Genomic DNA, 15,118 nt, shown 5'->3' on the forward strand with positions numbered 1-15,118 from the left:
GCTCATGAACAGAATGGCTATGTTGGCAGAGATGGAGGCTAAGTATGGACCAAATAACATGGGCTCTCTCACTAATGCTCATCTAGCTAATGCTACTGCCAAGTGTCTGAGCTGGCAGCAACAGAGACCAATCCTGAATTCTGGGTATGGAATCATCCCTTGAGGAAACTGATCATCCCCTTAGTGGCAATTTGATAACACCACATTCTTTCTACCTTGAAAAGAACAACACTTCATCCTGAATGAGAATGACCCATATTCTGGGTAAGGGTTTGCTTTTCTTGCCCACAGTGCTTTAGGCAGCACCACTATCCAAAGGCTCAGAATGTCTGGTCTACTAATGTGGAATCCCTCATAATATCACCTGAGACCAAGGGACCTACTTTATGGCAAAGTAGGTATGGTGATGGGAACATGACCACAGGATTCAGTCACTGTACCACACACCATCCAGAAAGCTAATGGCCTGACTGAATAGTGGAAGGGCCCTATGAATGTACAGCTAAGGTACCAGCTTGGAACTGATGGCCTGTGAAGATAAGTTCTATTCTTCATGATGGAGTGTATATCTTAAACCAATGCCCATTACATGGTGTTGTGTTCCAAATAGATCCAAAGACCCAAAAATACATGGGTCTTGGAACCATGAGATGAAAGTATGAGTGTTATCACTCACCAGAATTCCCACTCATCCACAGGGAATTATGCTTCCCTTCTTGACAACTTTAGGCTCTGTGGGTATAAATGTTCTGGTTTCCATAAGGCACATGATTCCACCAGAAGGCACATTGAGAGGCCCTTTAAACTTCATGCTCTGCCTACCATCTTGTCACTTGGGCTCGTCATGCCCACAGACCAGCAGGCAAAGAAAAGAGCGATTTATTGGCAGAACATGTTAAGGATATACAGATGCTGCTATATAATGAGGGACAGATAGGAATAAGTTTGGCATTCAGGTGATCCATTAGGGCATACCTTGGTACTCTCATGCCCAGTTTTAACACTAAATGGGTAAGTTCAGCAACCACAGCCTGATAAGGGCATTGTACTAGAATCTCATACCTCTTAAGGATGAGGGACTGAGTCATCCCACCAAGTAAGTCATCCAGCAGTCCCAACCTTTTCGGCACCAGGGACCGGGTTCGCGGAAGACAATTTTTCCACAGACGGTGGAGGGTGGGGGTGGGGGGGATGGCTCAGGAGATAATGCCAGTGACGGGGAGCGGCAGATGAAGCTTCGCTGGCTCGCCCACCGCTGACCTTCTGCTGTGTGGCCCAGTTCCTAACAGCCTGCAGACCAGTACCGGTCCATGGCCTGGGAGTTGGGGACCCCTGATAGACCACTGGAGGTGCTAGCCAAAGGTGTGGGGAATCTAGGATGGATGGTAGAGGAAGGAGATATTGAGTATCAATTATGTCCTTGGGATCAAATGAAGCAAAGAGAGTTTTAATTTGTCCTCCTAACCCTCCTGTTTTCCTAGAAATTTTGACCAACTGTAATCCTGTATAAACTATACCAGAATGGAGTGACTTTAATGTGAGAAACAAGTAGATCTCAGTAGTACAAGGGGTGGCTTATAGTGGATGTTGTTGGTGCTCTATTCAAACCTCATCTGCAAGCTGCAATGAGTGTTGACTGCTAATGGCTCACAGATGCCCCCTTCTCCAGAACATGCCCTTAGCCCAATGGGGGCTGCCTCATCTAGGAGGTTATACCATGCCATAGCCAATGACTGACTGATATGGGAGTATAAAAGGCCAGCCCCCTTGCCTCAAGGTGGAATCAACTCCATGGTGCAATGTGTGCTCCAAAGTTCCTCATGGAATCAAAATGAAGCTGTTTTCAGTCGGGAATACATCCTTGCTTGGCTTTTTTCTGCTGCTCCATCTGTTTCCCTCATTCCCCTTCTTCTGAAGGTACTCCCTCCCTCAGTAAATCACTTGCACCAAGTATTCCCCTCTCAGGCTCTGCTTCTAAGGAACCCAGCTTAAGAAAAAATGTAAAGCAGGGGCTTCCCTGGTGGCACTGTGGTTGAGAATCTGCCTGCCAATGCAGGTGACACAGGTTCGAGCCCTGGTCTGGGAAGATCCCACATGCCGCGGAGCAACTGGGCCCATGAGCCACAATTACTGAGCCTGCGCGTCTGGAGCCTGTGCTCCGCAACAAGAGAGGCCGCGATAGTGAGAGGCCTGTGCACCGCGATGAAGAGTGGCCCCTGCTTGCCACAACTAGAGAAAGCCCTTGCACAGAAACAAAGACCCAACACAGCCATAAATAAATAAAAATAAATTTTAAAAAAACAACAAAAAAAAGAAAAGATGTAAAGCAAAAACTGATGGAACTAAAAGGATAAAGATCATAGATATTTTAAAACATCTTTTTCAATAACTGATGGAATAAGCAGATGAAAATATAAATAGAAACATGAATACATGGAGGCTAAACGATACACTACTTGATAACCAAGAGATCACTGAAGAAATCAAAAATACCTAGAAATACATGACAATAGAAACACGACAACCCAAAACCTATGGGATGCAGCAAAAGCAGTTCTAAGAGGGAAGTTTATAGCAATACAATCCTACCTCAAGAAACAAGAAACATCTCAAATAAACAACCTAACCTTACACCTAAAGCAAATAGAGAAAGAAGAACAAAAAAAACCCCAAGGTTAGCAGAAGGAAAGAAATCATAAATATCAGATAAGAAATAAATGAAAAAGAAATGAAGGAAACAATAGCAAAGATCAATAAAACTAAAAGCTGGTCCTTTGAGAAGATAAACAAAATTGATAAACCATTAGCCAGACTCATCAAGAAAAAAAGGGAGAAAACTCAAATCAACAGAATTAGAAATGAAAAAGGAGAAGTAACAATTGACACTGCAGAAATACAAAGGTTCATGAGAGATTACTACAAGCAACTATATGCCAATAAAATGGACAACCTGGAGGAAATGGACAAATTCTTAGAAAAGCAAAACCTTCCAAGATTGAACCAGGAAGAAATAGAAAATATAAACAGACCAATCACAAGCACTGAAACTTAGACTGTGATTAAAAATCTTCCAACAAACAAAAGCCCAGGACCAGATGGCTTCACAGGCGAATTCTATCAAACATTTAGAGAAGAGCTAACACCTATCCTTCTCAAACTCTTCCAAAATATAGCAGAGGGAGGAACACTCCCAAACTCATTCTATGAGGCCACCATCACCCTGATACCAAAACTAGACAAAGATGTCACAAAGAAAGAAAACTACAGGCCAGTATCACTGATGAACATAGTTGCAAAATCCTCAACAAAATACTAGCAAACAGAATCCAACAGCACATTAAAAGGATCATACACCATGACCAAGTGGGGTTTATCCCAGGAATGCAAGGATTCTTCAATATACGCAAATCAATCAATGTGATACACCATATTAACAAGTTGAAGGATAAAAACCATATGATCATCTCAATAGATGCAGAAAGAGCTTTTGACAAAATTCAACACCCATTTATGACAAAAACCCTCCAGAAAGTAGGCACAGAGGGAACTTATCTCAACATAATAAAGGCCATATATGACAAACCCACAGCCAACATCATTCTCAATGGTGGAAAACTGAAACTATTTCCACTAAGATCAGGAACAAGACAAGGTTGCCCACTCTCACCACTATTATTCAACATAGTTTTGGAAGTTTTAGCCACAGCAATCAGAGAAGAAAAAGAAATAAAAGGAATCCAAATCAGAAAAGAAGAAGTAAAGCTGTCACTGTTTGCAGATGACATGATACTATACATAGAGAATCCTAAAGATGCCACCAGAAAACTACTAGAGCTAATCAATGAATTTGGTAAAGTAGAAGGATACAAAATTAATGCACAGGAATCTCTTGCATTCTTATTCACTAATGATGAAAAATCTGAAAAAGAAATTAAGGAAACACTCCCATTTACCATTGCAACAAAAAGAACAAAATACCTAGGAATAAACCTACCTAGGGAGACAAAAGACCTATATGCAGAAAACTATAAGACACTGATGAAAGAAATTAAAGATGATACCAACAGATGGAGAGATATACCATATTCTTGGATTGGAAGAATCAACATTGTGAAAGTGACTATACTACCCAAAGCAATCTACAGATTCAATGCAATCCCTATCAAACTACCAATGGCATTTTTCACAGAACTACAACAAAAAAATTTCACAATTTGTATGGAAAGAAAAAGACCCCGAATAGCCAAAGCAATCTTGAGAAAGAAAAACGGCGCTGGAGGAATCAGGCTCCCTGACTTCAGACTATACTACAAAGCTACAGTAATCAAGACAGTATGGTACTGGCACAAAAAGAGAAATATAGATCAATGGAACAGGATAGAAAGCCCAGAGATAAACCCACACACATATGGTCACCTTATTTTTGATAAAGGAGGCAAGAATACACAATGGAGAAAAGACAGCCTCTTCAATAAGTGGTGCTGGGAAAACTGGACAGCTACATGTAAAAGAATGAAATTAGAACACTCCCTAACACCATACACAAAAATAAACTCAAAATGGATTAAAGACCAAAATGTAAGGCCAGACACTATAAAACTCCTAGAGGAAAACATAGGCAGAACACTCTATGACATAAATCACAGCAAGATCCTTTTTGACCCACCTCCTAGAGAAATGAAAATAAAAACAAAAGTAAACAAATGGGACCTAATGAAACTTAAAAGCTTTTGCACAGCAAAGGAAACCATAAACAAGACGAAAAGACAGCCCTCAGAAAGGGAGAAAATATTTGCAAATGAAGCAACTGACAAAGGATTAATCTCCAAAATTTACAAGCAGCTCATGCAGCTCAATATCAAAAAGACAAACAACCCAATCCAAAAATGGGCAGAAGACCTAAATAGACATTTCTCCAAAGAAGATATACAGATAGCCAACAAACACGTGAAAGAATGCTCAACATCACTAATCATTAGAGAAATGCAAATCAAAACTACAATGAGGTATCACCTCACACCAGTCAGAATGGCCATCATCAAAAAATCTAGAAACAATAAATGCTTGAGAGGGTGTGGAGAAAAGGGAGCCCTCCTGCACTGTTGGTGGGAATGTAAATTGATACAGCCAGTATGGAGAACAGTATGGAGGTGCCTTAAAAAACTAAAAGTAGAACTACCATACGACCCAGAAATCCGACTACTGGGCATATACCCTGGAAAACTATAATTCAAAAAGAGTCATGAACCAGAATGTTCATTGCAGCTTTATTTACAATAGCCAGGACATGGAAGCAACCTAAGTATACATTGACAGATGAATGGATAAAGAAGATGTGGCACATATATACAATGGAATATTACTCAGCCATAAAAAGAAACAAAATTGAGTTATTTGTAGTGAGGTGGGTGGACCTAGAGTCTGTCATACAGAGTGAAGTAAGTCAGAAAGAGAAAAACAAATACTGTATGCTAACACATAGATATGGAATCTTAAAAAAAAAAAAAAAAAGGTTATGAAGAACCTAGTGGCAGGACAGGAATAAAGGCGCAGATGTAGAGAATGGACTTGAGGACACGGGGAGGGGGAAGAGGAAGCTGGGACGAAGTGAGAGGCTGGCATGGACATATATACACTACCAAATGTAAAATAGAGAGCTAGTGGGAAGCAGCCGCATAGCACAGGGAGATTAGCTTTGTGAGCACCTAGAGGGGTGGGATAGGGAGGGTGGGAGGGAGATGCAAGAGGGAGGAGATATGGGGATATATGTATATGTATAGCTGATTCACTCTGTTATAAAGCAGAAACTAACATACCATTGTAAAGCAATTATACTCCAATAAAGATGTTAAAAAAAAAAAAAGAAACATGGAATATTTGAGTAGCATGATTAACATACTGGACTGAATTGACTTTTATGGAACACCATCCCCAACAACTGCAGAATATATATTCTTCTCAACTGCACATGGAACAATGATCAAAACAGACCACATGCTGGGCCATAATGCAACATTCAAAAATTTCAAAGGACTGAAATCACAGAGTATGTTTCCTGGTTATAGCGGAAATAAGCTAGAAATCAGTAACAGAAAGGTAACTAGAAAATCCTCAAATGTTTGGTTTTAAGCAATAACCATAGGTCAAAGAAATCACAATGAAAATGAGAAAATACTTTAAAGTGAGCAATAATGCAATTACTACATATCAATTTTAAAAGTGCTGTTACAATCTATGTTTAGCGCTGTTAGAATCTATGTTTGATGCACTGTAAATTTTCAATCTTAAGTTCCCTAGAAGCAAACAATATTCAACAGAATGAGACAGAAAAGTTCATATTGCCAGCTAATTACAAGTGGTTGAAATTTCATTCACCTCTACCAGATTATTGCTAGCTGGTAAGCCAACATCCTGATGAAATCATTTCCCCATGGGTAAAAGAAAAAAAAAAGCCAAATCAAGAAAACTCAGAGGAACTGGTACCCACGATGAGAACAGCTTTGCTGCTAGAGGGATTTCTCTGGGTTTAACTTTTTTCTGAAAACCAAGGCACAAATATATAAGGAACAAGCCTGCAGGCAAACTTCCATATAGAACCCTCCCTGGATACTTCTTTCCAAAGCTCCATGGAAGTGGCTGCTTAGATTTCTGCCCAGCAGGCCATGATAAATAAATTATTTTATAGTCAATCTCTTGGTATGATCATTTTGGTCATATTAACTAGCTAACCAAAAGAAAAACCTACTTAATAGAATTCAACTTCTATTAATTACCCCAAAGTCAGAACACATAAAAAAGTTAGTGCCTACTGCTACAGTAAAATACAAAAAATAGGCTTTTATGTCATCTCTGTAATTAATCAGAGAAAATGAATAATTTTATGGTTTTTCTAATAAAAACAATGACCTCAGTAAAAAGCTATAACCTATAAACCTCCTGGCATTTGTACTTTCAGAACCCCAAGATAACACTGTATTACCAGTTGATGTTGAATATTTTCATGACGTTGCTTAAGAAGTTCTTCTGTCCTCTGCAAGAGACCAAATTCAGCTTTAAATTCAGCTATTATCTGATGCTTCTTTTTGAAAACTGTACTCTTGCTTCGAAGTTTACTGACATATCGTTTGAACTGTAAAAGAACACAACATGTAGTTTAATAAGTAGAAAAGTAGTTGCTAAATATCATATATAACCTCAGTGTATTAGAAAAATTTTCTTTTCTACCATCCTACATGTGGGTCACAAGTATATAATAATAACTTAGTTTTATTAGAAAAGTTGGAAAGACTAACTGTTCAGTTAAAATACTTTGTGTATGTTTTTATTTTTTGGACCCATTAAACATTGTAAATCATTATACAAAAGCTATTTATTTTGGGCTTTACAAATAAGGATTAGGAAAACAGAAACTTCAACACTATAAAAGTAAAAAGGTTAAAAAGAAGAAGGGACTTCCCTGGTGGTTCGGTGGGTAACAATCCATGCTCCCAATGCAGGGGACCGGGGTTTGATCCCTGGTCAGGGAACTAGATCCCGCATGCATGCTGCAACTAAGAGTCTGCATGCCGCAACTAAGAGTGCTCATGCTGCAACTAAGATCCGGCGCAGCCAAAATAAATAAATAAATAAATATTAAAAAAGAAGAATAAGAAAGCAGAAGACCATTTCTGGTTGGGGTCTTATCATGATATCTCTTATGTACTGTACTATTTTGGTGGCACTGGATCTACTGGGGTTAAAATAGCCAACCAGAATAGTCAACACTTGTAGCTACTATTTATCATTTAAGAAAGGTACTGTGACCATATACCCTATGAAGCATCTGAAGTTCATCACAAATGTTAAAAAGCTAAAAATATTCCAAATTAGTGGGAACTCATAGTTGCTTAATTCAGCTATTTACCTACTAATGATATTAAAGTTATAACTACTCTAATGGAAAGACCCCGTTATTAAATAATACCAACAAGAGTTTGGAAAAGCAAGTGAAGTGAATATTTAAAGGAATTCATTTGACAAGTACTATTTATTAACTATTATGTACTAGGCACTGTGCCAGACGCAGAGAATACAATTCTAAACAAGATGCTCGCATGTCCTGCCCTCATCAAGCTTAAGGAATAGTGGGGGAAATAAACATTGAACTGATGTTCACAACCACGGTGAACATTATGAAGCAGTGAAGGGGACCTGAGAATAAATAACAGGAGTTTAAACTGAGTTGTGATGAAGGTAGGAAATGTGGGGTTGGATTTTAGGGAGGTGGGTTTTGACAAGTTTCTCAAAAATAATTTAAGCCAAGACTGAAGTAGCAGGAATACATTAGAGGAAGGAGGAAGAAGCAAGGAAGAGCATTCCAAGTAGAGGAAACAGCAGGTGTAAAGGTCCCAAGGCACTGGCTCATTAAAAGTATTGCTCAATATGAGAAGCAAATGCGAAAATTTTCTGGTATTTCTGAAACAGAACATAACACATAAAAAAAATCACTTTCTCTTATGTACCATTAGTACTAAGAATTTTTACTACATAAAATAATTTTTTCTGCTCCAACCTTTTATTAACTACATTATTTTTAAAATGTCCATGGTAAGAATCTGGCTTATTATACTTAAACGCATCACTTCAAAACAAAAGAAAGCCTTCATATTACCTAATATGAGAAAATTCTTTGATAATCTTAGCCTTTTAAATGCCCAATTCTTCACAAGGATAATTGGGGGGGGTTATAAATAGTTTTATAAATAATGAAAGTAATGAATGTATTACTGAAATTTTAGAAAACAGAAAAAAGGAAAAAATTCACTCAAAGCCACTATCCCAATGCAAGCTCTATTATCATATGGTATTTTACCTCCTAATTTTAAAGGCTAAATCTAAGGTCAGTATTATAAATTGTAAGGTAGCAAAATAGGAAGGAGAACATTTCTAAAATTTAGGTTTTTTTTTTTTTTCTTAAAGACTTGATTGATTCCTGAATATACAAAGTCCTTAAAAATAGTAAGATTAAAAATTCTTCACATAAAAATAACCCTCTAATTCCTAGTTTAGACATCTTTTTTAAACTTGACTTAAACTTTGAAAGAAATGAGGAACACATTGTGTTTTAGAGGAAGGAAGTTCAAAATATTTTTCTATTCATGACTGAGTTAGTTTTAATATTAAGGAATCCAGCCTACAAAAAGCAAATTATCAATGGCTGTATTACAGAAACAGTTTAAAAAATTTAAGTCATACCAATGTACCTAGAATCTAATTACTTGCAATTTTTCCTTTTAAAGAATAAATGTGTAAGCCTGACATAACCACAGATTCAGAATCCCCAGACTAACTATATGTTCTATTAAAAGTGTCCTGGGCAAAGTGCCCAAAATGAAATCAATCCTGTTCATCTGCTATCCTCTGTATTATCTAGGCCAATCTTCCCCTTCTCTATCTTGCTGTGCTCTGGAACTATTTTTAAAAGCTAAAAGCTATAAATGTTTTTGGTGAAAGAACAAACCTACCGATTACTCAATGTGCTCTATGCTGATTGGTTATTATTTGGCATTCACTGGACAAACTACCTAGGGGAAAGGGAGTCGGGGTCAGATTAATGACAGTTTCATAAAATTAAGCAATAGGTGGCCATCAAAGCACTCTAAGGGTTCTATTACCTTAGACTGAATTAGAGGAATTAGAGGGAAAAAAATGCATTATCCATGATTTTCTTCCATTGGAAGATTTTTCTAACTATCATTTGGATTTTAGGTTATTTTTGAACTTTCAGATTATTAAAAAAAAAACCATGATAAAAATATTGAAGCTAAATCTTCAGACACATTCTTAATAATTTCTATAGGCCATATTCCCAAAAATGGTCAGAAGGAAATTTTTTTTTTTACCTTTAACTTAGCTTTATTTTTTAATTTTTATTGGGTTTTGATACCTTCCGCCAAACTGCCCTTCAAAGGCTATTTATAGTACTGTTTATAATTGTCAATTTAATAAGCAGAATAGTATCTTATATTTTATTTGCATTTCTTTATTAGGGAACTTCACTTTTTGCCATGTTAATTGTGCATTTGTGTGGATTTTTAAAAATGATATGCCTGTCTTTGGCTCATTTTTTAATTGGAGCCTTTCTTGTGGATCTGTAATAGTGATTTTCAAACTTTTGGGTCTCAGGAACCCTTTATTGATGATCTCAAAGGGATTTTATTTATGTACATTGCTGGCATGATAAATTTGAGGGAAAAGAATAGAATACTCATTAGCAAACCAAATCCAACAACATGTAAAAAGGATCATACACCATGATCAAGTTGGATTCATTCCAGGGATGCAAGGATGGTTCAACATATGCAAATCAATCAATGTGATAACACCACATCAACAAAAGAAAAGACAAAAACCACATGATCATCTAAACAGATGTAGAAAAAGCATCTGATAAAATTCAATATCCATTCACGATAAAACATTCTCACCAAAGTGGGTATAGAAGGGAACATATCTCAACATAATAAACCCATTTATGACAAACCCACACCCAAAAGCTGAAAGCCTTCCCACTAAATTCTGGAACAAGTATGCTCACTCTCACCACTTTTACTCAACACAGTATTGGCAGTCTTAGCCACAGCAATCAGACAAGAAAAAGAAATAAAAGGTATCCAAATTGGAAGGGAGGAGGTAAAATTGTCATTATATGTAGGTGACATGATACTCTACATAGAAAACCCTAAAGACTTCACACAAAAATTATTAGAACTCATCAGTGAATTCAGCAAGGTAGCAGAATACAAGATTAATATACAGAAATCTGTTGTATTTCTTTACACTAACAATGAAATATCAGAAAGAGAAAGTAAAAAAAAAAAAAATTCTGTTTAAAATCACGTCAAGGGAATTCCCTGACAGTCCAGTGGTTAGGACTCCATGCTTTCACTGCCAAGGGGCCAGGTTCAATCCCAGGTCAGGGAACTAAGATCCTACAAGCCATGTGGTAGGGCCAAGAAAATAAAATTAAATAAAATAAATAAAAAAATAAAATTAAATCACATCCAAAAAAAAAAAACCTAGGAATAAACCTAACCAAGGAGGTGAAAGAGCTATATGCTGAGAACTATAAAACACTGAAAAAGGAAACTGAAGATGATTCCAAAAAACGGAAAGATATCCCATGCTCTTGGATTGGAAGAATCAATATTGTTAAAATGGCCATACTACCCAAAGCAATCTACAGATTCAATGCAATCCCTATCAAATTACCAATGGCATTTTTTACAGAACTAGAACAAATAATCCTAAAATTTATATGGAACTACAAAAGATCCAGAATTGCCAAAGCAATCCTAAGGAAAAAGAACTAAACTGGGGGCGTAACCCTCCCAGACTACAGACAATACTACAAAGCTACAGTAATCAAAACAGCATGGTAATGGCACAAAAAAAGACATATGGATCAGTGGAACAGAATAGAGAGCCCAGAAATAAATTCACACACCTATGGTCAATTAATCTTTAACAAAGGAGGCAAGAATATACAATGGAGAAGGGACAATCTCTTCAGGAAGTGGTGTTGGGAAAGCTGGAGAGCTGTATTACCCCAGCCCTCAAACCACACATAAAAATAAACTCAAAATGGCTTAAAGACTTAAATATAAGACATGACACCGTAAAACTTCTAGAAGAGAACATAGGCAAAACATTCTCTGATGTAAACTGTAGCAATGTTTTCTTAGTTCAGTCTCCCAAGGCAAAAGAAGTAAAAGAAACAAATGGGACCTAATCAAACTTATAAGCTTTTGCACAGCAAAAGAAACCATAAACAAAATGAAAAGACAACCTATGGAATGGGAGAAAATATCTGCAAATGATGCGGCTGACAAGGGCTTAATTTCTAAAATATACAAACAGCTCATACAGCTCAATATTAAAAAAAACAAAAATCCAATCACAAAATGGGCAGAAGACTTAAATAGACGTTTCTCTAAGGAAGACATACAGATGGCCAACAGGCACATGAAAAGATGCTCAATATCGCTAATTATTAGAGAAATGCAAATCAAAACTACAATGAGGTATCACCTCACACCAGTCAGAATGGCCATCATCAAAAAGTCTACAAATAATAAATGCTGGAGAGGGTGTGGAGAAAAGGGAACCCTCCTACACTGTTGGTGGGAATGTAAATTGGTGCAGTCACTATGGAGAACAGTATGGAGGTTCCATAAAAAACTAAAAATAGAGTTACCATATGATCCAGCAATCCCACTCCTGGGTATATATCCAGAGGAAACTCTGATTCAAAAAGACACATGGGGCTTCCCTGGTGGCACAGTGGTTGAGGGTCCGCCTGCCAATGCAGGGGACACAGGTCCAAGCCCTGGTCCGGGAGGATCCCACATGCCGCAGGGCAGCTAGGCCCGTGTGCCACAACTACTGAGCCTGTGCTCTAGAGCCTGCAAGCCACAACTGCTGAGCCCGTGCGCCTAGAGCCCATGCTCCGCAAAAGGAGAGGCCACCGTAGTGAGAGGCCCACGCACCGCAACGAAGAGTAGCTCCCCCGCTCGCTGCAGCTAGAGGGGGCCCACACACAGCAACGAAGACCCAATGCAGCCAAAAATAAATAAATAAAATTAAAAAAAAGACACATGCACCCCAATGTTCATAGCAGCAGTATTTACAATAGCCAAGACATGGACGCAACCTAAGTGTCCATCAACAGATTAATGGATAAAGAAGATGTGGTATATATACATGATGGAATATTACTCAGCCATAGAATGCAATACTATGAATATCAAAGAATAAAATACTACCATTTGCAGCAACATGGATGGACCTAGAGATTATCATACTAAGTGAAGTAAGTCAGACAGAGAAAGACAAATATCATATGATATCACTTACATGTGGAATCTAAAATATGATACAAACGAACTTATTTACAAAATAGAAACAGACTCGTAGACACAGAAAACAAACTTATGGTTACTGAAGGGGAAGGGGGTGCGGTAAATTAGGACTATGGAATTAACAGGTACACACCACTATATATAAAATAGATAACATGGATTTACTGTATAGCACAGGGAAATATATTTAATATCTTGTAATAACCTATAATGGAAAAGAATCTGAAATATATATAACTGAATCACTTTGCTGTACAACTGAAACTAACACTGAGACTAACAACTATACTTCAATTAAAAAAAAGAACAGAATATTCAATTATTGGACCCCTTACTTCATAACGCATAAAAATCAGTTCCAACTGGATTATAGACTTATATGTGAAAGACAGAACTAAAAATCTAGAATATAGGAAAATATTACTATGATTATTGAGATAGTAAAGGATTTCTTAAACAAAACACAAAAAAAGCACAAACTGAAAACAGATGTTGATAAACTTGACTTTGCTAAAATTGAGAACTTTTGTTCATCAAAATATATATTAAGAGATTAAGAATATATGTCACAGGTTGGGAGAATATATTTATAACACATTAATCCAATAAAGAATTTGTATCCAAAAATACATAAATTAAACCTACAAATCAATGAGAAAAAGGTAAATAATCCAACAGAAAAACGGATAAAATACTTGAATAGTCACTTCATAGAAAAGAAAATCCAAAATGGCCAATAAGCATATTAAAAGACGTTTGACCTCATCTGTAACCAAATTAGTAATGCAAATTAAAACCACAATAAGATACCATTGTAATACCCACCCAATTAGCAAAAATAAAAAGTCCTTCAATACTAAGTGTTGTTGAAGATGTGGAGGAAGTAGAACACCTATACACCCCTGAGAGTGAGGGATACATAATTTAGAACAATAGATTGGAAGACAACTTGGCATACCTACTAAAGTTGACCTGTGTTCATCCCATGCCCCATCAACTCCACTCCCACAAACAGCAGGGTTTCTCACACTTAGCTATGGTGATGGACCAGTTTTTAAAAATTTCTAACCATTTGTGGACTGGATACTTTTATAAAATAACAAAAATGTTTATACAATATCAAATTACTATAAATGTTTCTAAATGCTTCCTCTTAATTTATATGGTTGTGGATTAGTAACTTAACAGTTTGTAGACTAGAACTGGTCTTCAGACCACACTTTGAGAAGCACTGTTCCAGAGCAGATCATCCTGAATGGGGTATGCTCCAGTATATTCACGTGGCACAAATATTATGGGTGTGCCAAGATGTGCAAGATATTATAAAGAACTCCAAAGCCAGTCATCCTCAGCTATAAGCAGCTTTATCCTTTTACCTCAGTATGCTAAACAATAACCATTTTCTTTAAGTGTCGTATGGTGAAAAAAGGTAAGAAACGGAACACTACCCTGGAAAAACCCTTGCTCATAGTCACTGGGAGACATACATAAGAATATTGATACCGTTTAACTTTTTTTTTTCATAAATTTATTTATTTTATTTATTTATTTTTGGCTGCGTTGGGTCTTCATTGTTGCGCACGGGGTTTCTCTAGTTGCAGCAAGCAGGGGCGACTCTTTGTTGCGGTGCGCAGGCTTCTCATTGCAGTGGCTTCTCTTGTTGCGGAGCACGGGCTCTAGGTGCATGGGCTTCAGTGGTTGTGGTGCGTGGGCTCAGTAGTTGTGGCTTGCAGGCTCTAGAGTGCAGGCTCAGTAGTTGTGGTGCATGGGCTTAGTTGCTCCAAGGCATGTGGGATCTTCCAGGACCAGGGCTCGAACCCGTGTCCCCTGCATTGGCAGGCGGATTCTTAACCACTGCGCCACCAGGAAAGCCCCCCGTTTTACTTTTTAAACTACATATTTGTATTAATCTAAACAATTATAATTAAAAGAACAATCCACCCCAAAAAAGTCCATCACCAACAAAAACCTAACAGCTGATAGATTTTATTTTGAATAGACTTAGGGTATTAAGAATTAAATTTACTCATAATTCTGTGTAATAATAACTTATCTGAGCAAAAATTCACAAATTTGTAAGTTAATCATTAAAGGTCCTAGGAGCAGTACAACAGGGTCACAGAAGCACTTCAGAGAGTTGTTGAGACCACGGGCTTTGCAGTCAGAGAAACATGCTTTCAAATCCTGACCCCACCACTTAAAGTGACTTTGGGGAGGTT

General features: G+C 37.4%; 1 protein-coding gene across 9 annotated transcripts in view; it reads right to left on the reverse strand.

The window, feature by feature from the left end:
* IFT81 (intraflagellar transport 81) overlaps window positions 1-15,118 on the reverse strand; it is a 193,680-nt gene that overhangs the window by 31,163 nt on the left and 147,399 nt on the right. For 8 of the 9 annotated variants that reach the window (XM_082418063.1, XM_082418066.1, XM_082418062.1 and 5 more), the window contains one exon: window positions 6,980-7,129. In XM_082418063.1, the coding sequence (XP_082274189.1) occupies window positions 6,980-7,129 (150 nt within the window). The remainder of the gene's footprint in view (window positions 1-6,979; window positions 7,130-15,118) is intronic. The other variant, XM_082418065.1, reaches the window with a different exon arrangement.

This window comes from Balaenoptera physalus (assembly GCF_965194825.1).
Source record: "Balaenoptera physalus genome assembly, chromosome: 12".
NCBI classification, from domain to species: Eukaryota; Metazoa; Chordata; class Mammalia; order Artiodactyla; family Balaenopteridae; genus Balaenoptera; species Balaenoptera physalus.